Below are 15,050 nucleotides of genomic sequence, written 5' to 3'. Positions count from 1 at the left end.
TTTGAGAAAACAATTCAACTACAAACCAGTAAATTTCTATGTTTTCTCTGCAGGGAGGGCCTTCCTTCTATCCTGGTGGATCTTACGGACAGGTAGGTGTTCTTTCTTGTTTGTAGAGATAACAGACTTCTTTTATCTTCTTTTCTATATTCCCCGTGTAATGGCTGTTGTGAAATACAACACCCAAAAGCTGAGTCTATAATAACACCTAAGAATTATATCAGCTGTTTGTACCTTACCACATGAAATCTGTTAGAGAAAAAGACACACTTATGCTTACAACTTTCATGAAATGATCTTTCATCTAACTAAAAAAATTAGTGATAAATAGTCCCTTCTTGTTCAACAGTATTGGCCTTGAGTGAGATTCTGATACCTTGGTATTTCCACCATCCGGTTTGCAAGAAAATAGCTAGTTTATGTTTTCATTTCAGGGAGCTCCAGGTTCTTCATACAGCACATATTCTGGTAACCAGGTAAACATTCAGTTAAAATGCCCTATTCAGAAGTTCCATCTGAAACCTTCCCTGAAGGAGTAGCCAGATATAAACCAGTAACCCATTCTGTCTTCTGCACAGGGAGGGCCCTTCTTCTATCCTGGAGGATCCTATGGACAGGTAGTTGTTCTTCCTCTCTCACCAGGATAATACAGACTCCCATCCTCCTGGTTCCTTCACCCCCAATATTGTGGGTGCTATGACATAGTGTAATACAGACCCAACTGTTGTCCTCTAGAGCAGAAAACTTAAATTAACCCTGATGTAACCCGGTGGTGAGCAGCTTCACAGGGAACAGTACAGAATGGTCTTTGCAGTTTCTTTGCAGAATTCAAGTTTCAGCAGGCTAAGAAAATTGCTGCCGGATTTCTTCCACTTTAACAATGATGGTCTTGAGTTTTATTTAGGCACCTAAAAATTAGCTTAAAACTGGGAGACAGGCTATAAAGTGAGAACCAGGTATGCAGGTATTTAAACTCTCATCTGCAAGAAAATAGCTGGTCTGTGCTTTTCTTTCAGGGTGGCCCAGGTTCGTCCCACAGTTCTTACTACGGTAATCAGGTAAATATTCTGGTCACTGTGCCTGCATAGGAGCAGACTAAAAGTATTCTTTGAGAAAACAATTCAACTACAAACCAGTAAATTTCTATGTTTTCTTTGCAGGGAGGGCCTTCCTTCTATCCTGGTGGATCTTACGGACAGGTAGCTGTTCTTGTTTGTAGAGATAACAGACTTCTTTTATTTTCACTCCTATTGTGTCCTTGAATGATTGAAAACACTTTCTTGGGAGAATCAAATTAATCAGCCTTTTTTATTTTCTGTTCAGGGAGGGTCTTCTGCTTATGATGGCAGCAGTGAATCCTATGGTCAGGTAAATACTCTTTTTTTTCTCTTTGTGTAAATGTTGCTGAGGGCCAATACTCTGAGTGAAGTAAATATACAGCTATATCTGTATTTTGGCTCTCACTACATTCTAATGAAAGTGGTCTTTTCTTTGAGGAATAAGTAAATTTGTATATATTTTTAACTAAGTAGTCTGGAAGTTTATAGGGGAGTAAAAGGTGGGATGCATCCAACCTTTATGGCTTATTCTTCTCAAAAATGCTAGCTTTGAATTACCTGTAAGATAAAGGTCTCTTCAAAAGTGGAGTTAGAATTTGAGTTAAAAAGTATGTTACATTAGTGTTTTGCAGGGACATAACTCTGAGTTGCCTAACCATTCTGATAACTAAGTAAATAATCATATTTTTAAATCTGCCAAGAAGGAGATCCCTACAGTAAGCGTCCAAAAAAAAAGAGTCTGTTTGCAATATGAAAATCATTTATGTTTTCTGAACAGGGTGGATCTTCCACATACAGTGGTTCTGACGCTTATGGCCAGGTAAATATTGTCTCCTACATCAAAAGCTTAAGCTTGCTGTATTGGTTCTTATGTGTCCTGGGTTCTATGTTTCAGTTACTTTTAAGTGACCACGACCACAAAAATGCCATTTTAACTTTTGTTTCTCTTTATTTTTGTAGCAACTTAAAATGTTTCCATAATGTAGAGAACATGATGCACTATGTATGCTGTTTTTAACTGTGCCCTGTGACTATTCAATGCTTTAAGTACTTTATTGTTTATGCATTAGCATAACATTTCCTCATTCAAAAGGAAAATATTTTGTACATTTACTTTTACACACCTTACTTATGCAGAAGCTGTTGAAAGTTTAAAAAATGGGATTTTTGAATATAAAGAATTAAAGCTTTGCAAATTAACTTCATTGAAAAGTTTTTCCTTATAAAAATGCATGTTTGCAAGGAGGGGGCTTTTTCCAGCCTCTTCTGCTTAAGCAACAGATAAAGTTACATATTTTTTCTTTTTTTGCACATTCCCTAGCTTAGGTAAAATTGGAGATTCTAAGCAGTTAGTTAGCTTTATTCTTCTATTTTATATTCTCCACAATTAAAAGCATGTAAGAGTCCTTTTATATAAAAATAAATGGTTTTCATTTTACAGGATTCACTTTCCATCGGAGGCAGTGAAACTGAAGATAGTGTAAGCAGTTATTCTCAACAATATCAATATCATAATTCACTACCTTTTAAAGTATCTAGATGCTTACATGGACCTTTACCTTATCTGGTGTCACATGATTGTGCTATGCATGATAAGGGCTTCACAAATTAAAATTGCAGTTACAACAGTTCTGACTTCTAACAATCTAACATTTTTTGAATTGGTTATTAGAAGTAGCAATTAAAAAGAAAGCTCTTTTTATTTCACAATTTCCATCAAAACTCAATATTAGTATATGACTACTTCGCTCTTTCCATCCCCAATTTGTGCTACACTTAGTTTGTTTTGCCAATGCCAGATATGTAAGACTCAAGTTCCTTCATCTATATATTGCATAGGAATGGTCTGTTTTCATATAGTGTGGTGAAAACTGCCTGCTTTTCCTAGGAAGATGCTTTTTCTCCTGACTAAAGTGTATTTCCTAATAATTCTGCTGAAGCTGTTTATAAAACTTCACAATTTTAAAGTGTTTTCCAGGGTCCTCGTTAGTAGGAAATTGCTCTGTGCAAATAATTATAAACTCAGCTGTGCACTTTAGTCACAAGTATACTGTGTCAATAGCTTCAATGCAGTTTCTATATCAAAATCTTCTTATGGATATTCAAGAAAGCTAAAATATGATACTACAGAGGGCCCAAAAACCCCTCTGAAAGAAACTAAGGTATAACAGTAGATATGCACCACATCTTGGTCTTAAAAAATCAAGACAGCTTTCCAAATGCTGATGTTTTTCACTGAAACATTCTAGAGGAAATAAAATAGATTGAGATATGATCTCATTCCTTTATTTCACTATATCAGGATTCAGCTTTCAAAATAAAGAAATGCCATTCTCCAGAAATGAGCAGAGAAAGAACTTGTAGACTGCTTATCCTACAGCCTACATCTTCAACCTCCCCACAAGCAGTACTTTCCTTTGCATTGCACCCCTGCTTAGAAAGAAAAAGTAGTATTTGCCATGGCAATAACTAGATTCTGATATTTTTTAGGATTCTGCCTTGCCAACTGGTGACGGCCAGAGTGAGCGGGTAAGCCCTCTTTCCTTACGTATTGCCAGGTGCCAGCCCTAGTGCTTGGCAACTGCCAGCACCTAAATTTCATCTTGTGTGGAAACCCTGAGGCAGCTTCCAGTGGGGGACAGAAAGTCCTCAAGCACAGAGGGAATGAGGGTATGGCTAAAGAGTTAAAGTTCTGCTAGAAATCCCAACTGATGCTGAGGTGTGCTCTTGAATCTCAAACTTACATCACAAATGTGACAGCACAATTTGTTCAAGTCCTTGCATTTTTTATATCATTGCTTTACTGCAAAGGGCTTCAATACCGTCATTTGTCCAGCACTTACTCTAAATGCAGCCCTTTGCTTTGTTATGCTGCATGACTTACTTATGAAGGCTTCCTTTTTCCTATTATTTTTACATGGCACATACTGTAATTATTCTAACGACACAGACTGATAAATTATTTTGTTGGAGATATAACTCTTCCAACTCTTGTATCCTAAGGAATATCTTCCACCAAAAGAGCAATTAGTCATGAAGGGGCATGTGCTGTTTTATACAGAAAGACAACAGATTTTTTTTGTTTTTCTTGAATAATCCATGACAGAAAAATAAGGAATGTGGAGAAGCAAGAAGGAGTGTTTATCTTCCACTCTGATCTTTGCAGTTTTGGGGGTTTGGTTTTTTCATGTAATTTCAATACATTTTTCCAGGATTTTTATTCCCCAGGAGGCAGCCAGTCAGGTGGACATGTAAGCATCTATTTTATTTATTATTTACAGTTCCCTTCTGCACTATTTAAAAATTATCCCAATGAGTATATTACACCAAACCATTGATTTCCCAGAATATCATGACATCTGGCATCATGTCTTGTGAAATCAAACTGCAAACTGTTTGAATAAAAAAATTAAAAATTGTGTGTGTACAACAGTCTTGTTCTCCAGAAACCATTTCAAACTAAAATAAATTGGGTCTTCTTTTTGCAGGGGTCATCTTCTCAAAGTGGTAGCTATGCCAGTGGACAGGTAAATACTAAATCTTTGTATTGATCTCAAGTATCTGTCATACAAAAGTTTGAGGCCTCATACTGTATTACAGCAATTTTTAATCTGTGAACAAGATTGATTCATTCTTCCTTATATATCTCTATGTAAAAGTCCAAATGCAAGCAGAGTAGTCAAAATACAATTCATGTATTAACTGATGTTTTAACACCAGGAAAAATGAAAGTAATAAATATTTGGCATTAATTTATATATTTTAAATAAAAGTATTTTTATTGTTTTCAGGACTCATCTTCATCTGGAAGCAGCCAGTATGGTGGGCAGGTGGGAAATTTTTTTTCTTTGTTGTTATTGTGAGACATTTTTGCCCCCAATGTACATATTTCAAGAAAATATTACCAGATTGGTAATACCTAAGTTTCCAGACTACTCTGTGGTTTATTTTATCCTCATTAATCTTTCTATAGATAAAACTGCATTCTCAACCTGATAGATCTTTTGAAACATAGTTAAAAGAGTAAAAGACAATACCTTGTATTTAAATGCACGTGTCAAAGTTTTTAAATGAGAATGTAACATTTATAGGGTTCACCTTCCTCAGGAGGCAGCCAGTCTGGTGGCCAGGTATGATTTTCTTTTTTCACAGTCTTCAGCTGGGCTAGTGTCAGGCACTCAAATTTATTTCTCTTATCCTTCCTTCACAAGAACTGTTTCCCTTCACCACAGTCCTTTTTGCCCAAAGCCTCAGCAACACATTATTTTCTCTTGCTGTGTCATTTGGACATCCTGCAAGCCAGAGTAGCCAGTAGTAACTGTTTGGCACATGCATCTGAGTTTCTGTAGCTGCTTTGGTGCTAAATAAATTTCATGCATATTGAAAGTGGAAAGTGAGACACTGAATGGTGAACTCCTGGCCATCTCACAGTCAGTTTTATCAAAGTAGAAGTCACCTGTTTTCTGTATCATCTGTAATATGAAACAGTACTGCATTTACTCTAGGTGCTCTGGCCTGTTTAGGAAAAAAAAAATTGCTTTCTGTAGTACAACTCAGTATTTTTTACTCATCCTTTTGATGAGTAATGTTTCTAACATCACAAAAATTGTAAGTAAGAAAATTTGAAGACAAAAAAATTAGCAGTACGTTGCCCCTTCAGAACAATAACTGCAGGAATAGTAGCATTGGATGAAATAGACTCAGTTCTAGAAGTTGGGCAGTTAAGAATGTAGCTTTATGGTTTGCATGCCTGGGATGGTAGAAGTAATTTGAGTTGTAACTAGAACCCACTTCAGTCCTGTGCCCTTGATATCTTAAATAATTTCTGCATTCTTTACAGGGTGGATGTGATTGTTCTGGGGGAAGTTCTGTAAGTGCTCATTATACATTTTCTTTTACTAAACTATTTAACTGGAAAATTATGTGAGATCCTATTTATTTCCAACTTACTTATTTGAATGTACTCTTAATTTTATATTCATTGTTCCTTTGGTGACTTAGATGTTTCTGATATGGTAGGAGTTATTTCTCATTATGCCAAGATTCAGTGTTACAGAATTATTGAATCATTTAGGTTGGAAAATGCCTTGAGTCCAACCATTAACTCAGCACTGCCAAGGTCACCACTAAACCATGTCCCTAAGTGCCACATGTACATGTCTTTTAAATACCTCTGGGGGTGGTGACTCAGCCCCTTCCCCAGCAGCCTGTTCAGTGCTTGATAATCCTTTCAGTGAAGAAATTGTTTCTTGAAATCCAATCTAAGCCTCCCTTGGAGCAGCTCAAGGCCTTTTCCTCTTGTTTTATTGCTTGTTACTTGAAAGAGGGACCAACCCCCACCTGGCTACAGCTCCTTTCAGGGAGCTGTAGAGAGCAATAAGGTCCCTCCTGAGCCTCCTTTTGTCCAGGCTAAACAACCCCAGCACCTTCAGCTGCTCCTCACACAGCTTGTACTCCAGACCCTTCACCAGCTCCATTGCCATTTTTGGACACAATCCCACACCTCAATGTCCTTCTTGTAGTGAGGGGCCCAAAAGTGAACAGAGGATTCAAGGTGGCAGCCTCATCAGTCCCCCCTCAGTGTAGGGGGACAATCACTTTCCTACTGCTGCTGGCTGCATTATTTCTTATAAAAGCCAGGAAGCCCCAAAGCTGGCAGTGAGTTGCATTCTCTGAGCAGTGATGTCAGTTACCATACAGTATTTACAGAGATGTGTGCCTCTTCTCAAAAAAACCCAAAAGACTGCATTAAATAGCAGAATTGATTGACAAAAGATCTATCATGAAAGGAAGCTAAAATAATACCAAGTCAAATATTTGTATCAAAAATCAATGTTTACCAAATTTAAAACAAAAACAAAAACTGAGTTACTTCTCACTTGTGCTTTTAAGTCCATATGAAATTATTTAAGGACTATGAAACAGGGTAATCCCTGCTTTCTAAGGCAGATCATATGTGGTCAATCCACATGTAGCATGTAAAGGACATTCCTGCACCTTGGGTAATACTCTTATATCCTAGGCAATGAGTTATGGGTAGATATAATATGATACTTCACGATTTATGATCTTCTGGGCCAAAAAAAGGGGTTTTTTCTCTCTTGGCAAATTGCTAAAAATAAGTGTAAGTGTAATTAATTTCAGGCTGGGATATTCTTCCTTTGAAATGCCATAGAACAGGCATTCTAAGGTTTTGTTTAATTTCTAGTTTATGATCAAAGACAAAGGCTAATTTTCCTTTTATTTTTTCCTTTCTAGGGCGGATCCCCTTCTTTAGTCAGAAGTGATTCCTCTGCAAATGTAAGCAATGTTCATTAGCTTTTAAGTGTGTCCTCTGTTTGCTTTATCAATTTAGTGGCCAGAGAGGATAAAAAGAGTCAGTGCCTAATAGAAGTCATACACTTGTGAAAATAACCTACTTTAGGTACAATTAAAAATACACACAGGACATTCTTTTTAATTGTAACTAAAAAATATACACAAGACATTCATGCAGCGCTCCCAGTTTCTCTTTCCATTTGAAACAGTTTTCATTCAAAGAGAAGTCTTACAATGAAAAATATTGTCACAAACACAGGTAGATACCAGTATAAATATTTACTTTGGGAGCCAATTCCATTGGCTTCCTTGGAATTATGTAAAAATATCCCCCAAGAACAATGATTTATGTGATTGTATTCCTCTTAGATCATTTACTGCAAGAAAGTTTAGTATTAGTATTTATGTACTACTATCTTTCGAGAAGTTTTGCTTCAAAATACTTCTTTTAGACCAAAATAACTGGTTGTTTTGGTTTGTTTGTTTTTTTCCCCAGGACTCATCTTCTTCTGGAGGCAGCCAGTACAATAGCCAAGTAAGCACTCATTCCAAAAGGAGAGACAGTTTGCCACTTCTGAAAACAATGGTTATTCATTCAGTCAATTAAGTTCAGTTTTTATATGGGAACTGGGTAAAAAGAGCAAAAGCTCAGGAAATGAAATTCATCACTGGGTTAGATATGGACAAAAAATTACAACAATGGGTTTTTTAGCAAAAACTACCCTTGTTTTGGGAAACTTGCAAAATGAAGCTCACAAAAAAAATACGCATGGGGAAAGAATGAATCAAAATGCATCATTTTTTATTCCTATTTGACCTAATTCCACTATGAAGAAAAACAAATCCAATCTCCCCTCTTTAAAGAGACCTCTTATTGTATGAAGTTTCAGTAAATTTTCTTAGTTTGGTTTTCAGAGTCCTGTTAGGTAGCCAATATTTTACTGCTAGCTCTGGCCCAGCATTCAGCTTTCCAAATAAAAAAAAAAAGCCACTCTTCAGAAATGAGCAGAGAAAGAACTGGAAAGAATGGCACTTTAACCTTTCCAACATGTCATACAAACAAAGCACTAGGTCTTTGCTGTCCACCCTTGCTAAGGATCTCAGGTATTTTCCCAATTTACCTTGCTCAACTTAAATTATAGTTATTAAAGCATTCTGAAAATCCTGCTCACCTGCCTTCACTCTTACCTTGTTCTCATGCTCCTGTTGTCCTGGCAGAGTCATGTTTTGCTTTAAGGAAATCCTACTGCAGGTAATTCACTCATCTGGTATTCTTTACAGGATTCATATTCCTCTGGAGCTAGCCAGTATGGAGGACACATAAGCTCTTACTTTTTAATATTTTATATTATATATTTGTTTTATAAATATTTGACTCATATTAAGGACCTCAAGAAATTTGACAGTGGTCTATACTCTGTAATAATATTGTGAACTGGAGAAAGACAAAAACCACAGAGTTTATTCTGGGATAATTATACACAAACATTCAAATAACAAAATGTAGATGTCTTTGCCACTTCTTTTCAGTAATTAGATATTAAGAAATAACTAATTATCAATTTTTTTCCAGGAGTCATCTTCTTATGGAGGCAGCCAGTATGGTGGACAAGTAAGCATTAATAGTCCCCATTTTTGTAGTTCATTTATTGTCCACCTGTCTGTCTGTCTTAGCTTTAATTTAATCTAAAATCTTTTCAGTAAATCTTACTCTGTAGTGTTTGGATGCTACTGTGATTAAACAAAACAAGTTCAGATAAAGATCATTATCCAAGACTAAGAAAAAATAGAATGTGAAATATATGGTTGACTCAATTGACTCCTGAAATTTGCAGGACTAGACATCATGCCTCTGAAATATATCAGTACTTAATGAAACTAACCAGAATTTTTAAAGCCTCATTAAATGATTCTATGAGTCTATGAAATAGGTATAAAAAAGTTTCAGTTTCCACTTTTTGTTTATTTTCAGGGTTCACCTTCCTCAGGAGGCAGCCAATATGGTGGACAGGTGAGTATTTTTCCCTTGTATTCTATTTCCTTGCATTCTTCCCTTGCTACTTTATCAAAGAGATTTGGTAGTTCTCTGTGTAAAAGAACATTTTAAGGAGATTGGGGTTTGGTTTGGGGGTTTCTGTCCATTTTTTATCTAATTTGTTGCTAAGTATATAATGGTTATACATGTATGTGATACCAAGCCACAGAAGAGTTTTTAAGATGGAATTTCTCATGCATCATGGTAAATGCAGATGAGTTTCACCCATTTTGGCACAGTCTGGTTTGGTACACACACAGTTCTGCGGTGAAAGAAACTGGCTACTCCTTCATATGGAACATGGTTTAAAGGGGTACTATGACATGGATATAGAGGTCATTTAATTCTTTTTTGTTCAGGGGTCACCTTCTTCAGGAGGCAGCCAGTATGGAGGACAGGTGAGAATCTCTTCCTGTGTAGTTCTTATTCTAACATACAGTTTCTACATCAAAAATTGCTTCTTCTATATTGACTGAAAAAAATATTTTGTGAAAACTCTGTTCATCTGATAATAGATAGGTATCTAAAGATGTATGATCTGAAGCAATACAAACACTATGGAGATCTGCTGCTTTTGTTGTATTAAATGCAGTTCTGATCTTGTTCGACCCTCCAACCTGCCCTGCTGTTGTCAAGGTTTCTTAGCTCTAAGAGTAAGGAGTGGCTGGAAGCAGATTTATCCCTTCTCTACCTCATTTCCATCAGCAAAATGCAGAATCAGAGTTGGTGTCTGAGAAGCAGTATGGTTTCTAATTGGAAGAGGGGAGAGGGTGAGGAGTTGCTAAGAGGAGTTCCATGCCCCTGTGAAGTGAAAGATGAGGGATAGGGTTCCCAGTGCTGCCTAGAGGTATAGCCTCTAGTATGGGGTGACACATAAAGCAATAGGCTGAGTGTTTATCTTCCTGTAATTTGTCATTGTGCAAAAGAGGCAAAAATAGTGTTTCTTTAAAAAGCTCTTTAAGAAGCTTTCTGATTTGAGAAATAATTGGCACCTTTGCTTCAGGATCCATCTTTACCAGGTGGCAGCCATTATGGAGGACAGGTGAGAATTGTTTTTCTGTTTATGAGTTGTTTTTTCCATTGTTCACTGGTTTGGGGGGGGGAGGTTTGTGAAAAACAGAATATTTTTTGAAGGGGTGTCTTACACCAAAACAGTGTTTAGGCAGAATAGATCTGACTTTCTGCTGTGTCAGCCCACTCACATAAGCAAAACACACAAGGCTGCTGTAAAGTAGGGCAGCAGCACTACTCACACCTGCCTGAAGCTGACTTTGATTCAAACATCATTGTTCTGTTTAAACTGCAGCCACTGTAAAGGCCTGTGGATTTCAGTGTTGTTATAAAGTAAATGTTCATGTCCCTGGGGCACTTAAATCCATGGAAGACAAATGAAAGTGTGTTTTTCTGTGACAGGTTGTAAGTTAAAGAATGTGCAACAAATATAAATGGTTTCTCATTTCTTTAGGGTATAGCTTCTTCAGGAAGCAGCCAGTACAGTGGACAGGTAAAACTTCTCCTTTCATGGTATTTGTAGTTTGGGTACACAGTTCATCAGGAAAACAGACCCATATTTTTTGCAAAAAAAGGAACATTGTAAGATAGAATGGCTTTAAGCCAGACTGACTGAGGATTGCTGAGTAGGAGTCTGTCTGGTATTTCAGATCATGTTAAGAGCAAATGATACAGGGGCCTGTGGCATGGAAATGTTTCTTCAACATATCATGGTTTAAGAAAGCCAATTTTTTTGTGCAATGTTTAAATGCAAGCAATTTGAAAGACTGACAACAACAGAGAACAAGTGAAAAGGCTACCCAGTAACACAGAAGTAATTAAGTTACTAATCTTTTCCAGGGCTTTTCTTCAGGAGTCAGACAATCTGGTGGACAGGTAAGCTTTTTTCCTCTCTACTGTTCAGTTCTGCTAGTGTCATATACTCACAAATTGCTTTGTATAACTTTCCTTCACAAGAACTGTTTCCCATCACACATTTCATTCAGATTGAATGTGGAAAGTGAGACACCAAATAGTGAACCCCTGGCCACCTCTCCCTAAGCTTTATCAGAGTAGAAGTTACCTAATAGGCCTCCACTGGAAGTCATCTGAAGAGCGCTGTATGCATTCATAGAATCATAGAGTTTGCTGAGTTGGAAGGGATCCATCAGGATCCTGTCCAGCTCCTGGCCCTATGCAGGACACCCAAGAATGACACCATGTGTCTGAGGGCATTGTCCAAATGCTTCTTGAATTCTGACAGGCTTGGTGCTGTGACCACTTCCTTGGCAAAATTCTAGGTGCTCTGATCTCCTCAAGGGAAAAAAAAATAAAATCTGTATTAGTATTCAGAATTTTTTACTCACCCTTTTGGTGACTAGGTTTTTACTGTAAATTTTAAATGAGAAATTAGAAGATTCTATTTAAAAACTTGATCAGTAAGTGCACAGCTAGCCTAAAAGGGCAGCGAAGGGAGAAAGAAACTACCTTTTTAAGTGGAGCTTGGTAAGTTTCTGAGCAGTGCTTTATAGTCCATTTTCTTACAGTAGCAGAATGTGAGTTGTAACTAATTCAGAGGCCTATTCCAATCACAGATCCAGGAAAGTAAGTTTGGTTGTGTTTTGTACAGGGTGGGTGTGTGTGCCCCGGTGGAGGTTCAGTAAGTATTCTTTGTCTTTATATATTTCTCATAGTATGTACACATACTGGAAAATTCCCAAGGAACTCCATTTCTTGAAGTAATTCTGTCTGTGAAGTTCTGTGTATGATGAAAGCTTTTTCCACATTATGCTAAAATGAGCAATTTTGAATCTGCTAAAAACAAAAATATTAAATGACTTGCAACCATAGTATTGTATTCAAAACTAGCTACTCAGTTTGTAAGACAGGCCTGGGACTTTTTTAAGAATCTGTTTCCCAAATATCTCATAGCAGACCTGTTGGGTTTTGGACTTTGCTGTTATGATAGTTATTAACAGTATGATTAAACTAGTGAAACTTAGATCTAAAATCTTGGCTCCAAATGCTTTCAGAATGGAGCAGAGCAACACATTTGGAAAAGTTAAAGCTATTTCCATTTTTCTGTCTAATTAGTATATTTCCTATTTCTTTGTAAATTCCTGAAAAAAAACCCAAAAAACCCCAAACATACAAAATCCCCCCACTGTTTTGCTGAGATCAAGTTAATTTACCTCCAAAGGAGGGTTCAGTTACCTGTTTTTTTCAGTAGAGTCAAAATTGCTTGGATGACTACTTCTCTTTCTTGGTCTGTGTAATCAAGCAAAATGACATGCCCGAGTAATACAACTCATGGAATATATGCCAATTCTGAGACTCAAAAGTGCTGAAAACAACATACAAATTAGAATTTATATAAATAGAAATTATAATAATAATAATTTATATATACATTATATATACACACATATATATTACTTGACATACAAGTCAAGATGAATCAGAATAGTAGTAATCAGTGTAAATGACTTGATCATTGCCATAGGCCAATATGTTCTCTTGGTTTTCCTCTTGTGACATTGAAGTTAATACAGAGTAAACATTGCTGTTTCTGTTGAATACAGGGCTCTTTCACAGGAACCAATTACCATGGTGGACAGGTAGGCAGTTTGTCTCTAACATTTACACAGATTAGTTCCTCAGGAATAAACATGGCTCAGGTGTCATATTTGCCCAGAAGGCATTAAATATTGAGTTCAGTTTAGTCACAGAGATAGGTACAATAATTCCAGGGAGTGCATGGAGCTTTTATTCAATCACTATAGTCATTTCAGTTATATCCTTCTATATACAAAAGCCAAAATTTTACTCTGTAATTATAGAAGCTTTCTTACTTACTATCAGTGTCATCAGTATGATTTATATGAGGTCCAGGATTTTTTTTTTTTTTGCCATTTAAAATTTTTGATGCTATTAAAAAAAGTATTTATCAAAATTTTGCATTCTTTTTACAGGGCTCATATTCTGGAAGCAATCAGTATGGCGGACAGGCAAGCTACTTTTCTTTGTTTTCAAGATCTTTCTACTTGCAATTTATTAAATGAAAAATATCATGTAGTGCAATTACTGACAGTTTTTTAGAGTCGTTTGCCTCTTAATAAATATTTGAAAACAGGGACTGTTGCTCAGTAGCTGAAATGGAGTAGCACAAACAAATTTCCATTTAAAGAAATTCCATAGATCATAATTCTAGTTGTTTTATGTCAGAATGCCTCTTATCTCAAGTGATTATTTTAATTAACCCTTTTTATGTTTACATGAAATACTTGGAAAATTTGAGACAAAATATAGCAGTAGATACTGCTTTAAAAATATAAATTCTGGTGTGTTGCAGACAATAATACTATTTTCTTCTTCAGCTTCAACTCAAGTCTTCCTGTTAAGCATGTGCCATATGCAGACTGTTTGCCACTGATACAGAAATGTTACTAGTGCAAATAGCTGACAGATGAAATGGATGACAAATTCATAAGATGGAGCTTATTTTTCATTAGTATTACTGTGTTTGCAATGTCTCACTCTACCATACTAAAAAAAATAATTTCTTTTTACTCCACTGGCAAGCATTGGAGTTCAGTATCACTCTATTAAAAAGATCTTATAAAAATAAAATCTTATGTAGAACAGAGACGATTTTTAACAGCTGCAAATCAATTTTTTTCCCAAATTATCTCTTTTTACAATAATACACGATGCTCTCTGAACACGTCTGACATAGCAAAAAATCACAAATAAAGTCGATTATTTTTTTCTCTTTAACAGAGCTATATGTAAGACTCTTGTGATCCATTTATTTATGTAACAGAACAGTCTTAGCAGGTGTTTTGTGCCTGTTTGTCCAGTTTACTACTTTCAGCTGTTGAGGAACTTAGAGGCATTAAGTCAGAAGTCTTTCACTACATCTTTTTAGATTAATATACTTTCCAGATTATTACTGAGATCTCATGTCAAGAGTCCTGTGATGTTCCATTCTGCCCAGAAAAAAAAAAGTAACTGCTGTTCATTTTCTGTAATTTTTTTTAATAGGGATCTTATCCCTCAGGAAGCAGCCAGTATGGTGGGCAGGTGAGTATATTCTCTTTCCATCCCATCACTCCTAACTCTTCCCTAACATACCTTCTCGATCAGGTCAGTTACTTGATGCTGAAAGATGCACTAATTTGGCCCTTTTAATAAGTTTAAACAGTGGAGGTAATACAGATCGGAGTCATTTCAGTAAGGTGAATAAAAAATTTGGTTAAAATTACTCTATAGTAGAGTTACTGCTCTGTGTAAAACATTCCTCTGAACATACTGTAGTTGCCAGGCTCTATTTCATAACACTGCTTTCTTGATTCAAGTTGCCATTGTTGTGGTGTGTAGTACAGAGTGTAAATTTTAGGTAGCTCATTTACTTTTTTCTGTTCAAAGAACACCCAAATAAGCTTGTCCTAAGTACTGCAGAAATTGTCTCAAGACAGTGATAGAAGATCTTTCATTCAGTTAATACAAGTTTGATTGCCTTCTCACAGGGAGGCAGACCTTCTGGAGGCCGACCACATGGTAAACCAGTAAGTACAAACCAATCAAATTTACCTTTCTTTTTTCTTATACGCCCGTTCAAAAACCTATATCTAGTTAGTTATGGACTA

At 36.3% G+C, this 15,050-nt stretch overlaps 1 protein-coding gene across 50 annotated transcripts in view; it reads left to right on the top strand.

The window, feature by feature from the left end:
* The window catches only part of LOC121665608 (hornerin-like), a 46,125-nt gene that overhangs the window by 28,007 nt on the left and 3,068 nt on the right, over positions 1-15,050 (top strand). For 14 of the 50 annotated variants that reach the window (XM_042030048.1, XM_042030047.1, XM_042030027.1 and 11 more), the window contains 27 exons: positions 54-92; positions 435-476; positions 579-617; positions 1,017-1,058; positions 1,161-1,199; positions 1,324-1,368; positions 1,837-1,878; positions 2,500-2,538; positions 3,549-3,587; positions 4,271-4,309; positions 4,547-4,585; positions 4,850-4,888; positions 5,150-5,188; positions 5,899-5,928; positions 7,317-7,358; positions 7,873-7,911; positions 8,950-8,988; positions 9,349-9,387; positions 9,771-9,809; positions 10,415-10,453; positions 10,877-10,915; positions 11,263-11,298; positions 12,032-12,061; positions 12,984-13,019; positions 13,374-13,409; positions 14,446-14,484; positions 14,931-14,969. In XM_042030048.1, the coding sequence (XP_041885982.1) occupies positions 54-92; positions 435-476; positions 579-617; positions 1,017-1,058; positions 1,161-1,199; positions 1,324-1,368; positions 1,837-1,878; positions 2,500-2,538; positions 3,549-3,587; positions 4,271-4,309; positions 4,547-4,585; positions 4,850-4,888; positions 5,150-5,188; positions 5,899-5,928; positions 7,317-7,358; positions 7,873-7,911; positions 8,950-8,988; positions 9,349-9,387; positions 9,771-9,809; positions 10,415-10,453; positions 10,877-10,915; positions 11,263-11,298; positions 12,032-12,061; positions 12,984-13,019; positions 13,374-13,409; positions 14,446-14,484; positions 14,931-14,969 (1,044 nt within the window). The remainder of the gene's footprint in view (positions 1-53; positions 93-434; positions 477-578; positions 618-1,016; positions 1,059-1,160; positions 1,200-1,323; positions 1,369-1,836; positions 1,879-2,499; positions 2,539-3,548; positions 3,588-4,270; positions 4,310-4,546; positions 4,586-4,849; positions 4,889-5,149; positions 5,189-5,898; positions 5,929-7,316; positions 7,359-7,872; positions 7,912-8,949; positions 8,989-9,348; positions 9,388-9,770; positions 9,810-10,414; positions 10,454-10,876; positions 10,916-11,262; positions 11,299-12,031; positions 12,062-12,983; positions 13,020-13,373; positions 13,410-14,445; positions 14,485-14,930; positions 14,970-15,050) is intronic. The other 36 variants (XM_042030063.1, XM_042030074.1, XM_042030071.1 and 33 more) reach the window with 32 other exon arrangements.

This window comes from Corvus kubaryi, unplaced genomic scaffold, assembly GCF_017639235.1.
Source record: "Corvus kubaryi isolate FWS band 111438036 unplaced genomic scaffold, C.kubaryi_AGA036_p1.0 37334, whole genome shotgun sequence".
Classification (NCBI taxonomy): Eukaryota; Metazoa; Chordata; class Aves; order Passeriformes; family Corvidae; genus Corvus; species Corvus kubaryi.
This window is presented reverse-complemented; position numbering and strand designations above follow the sequence as displayed.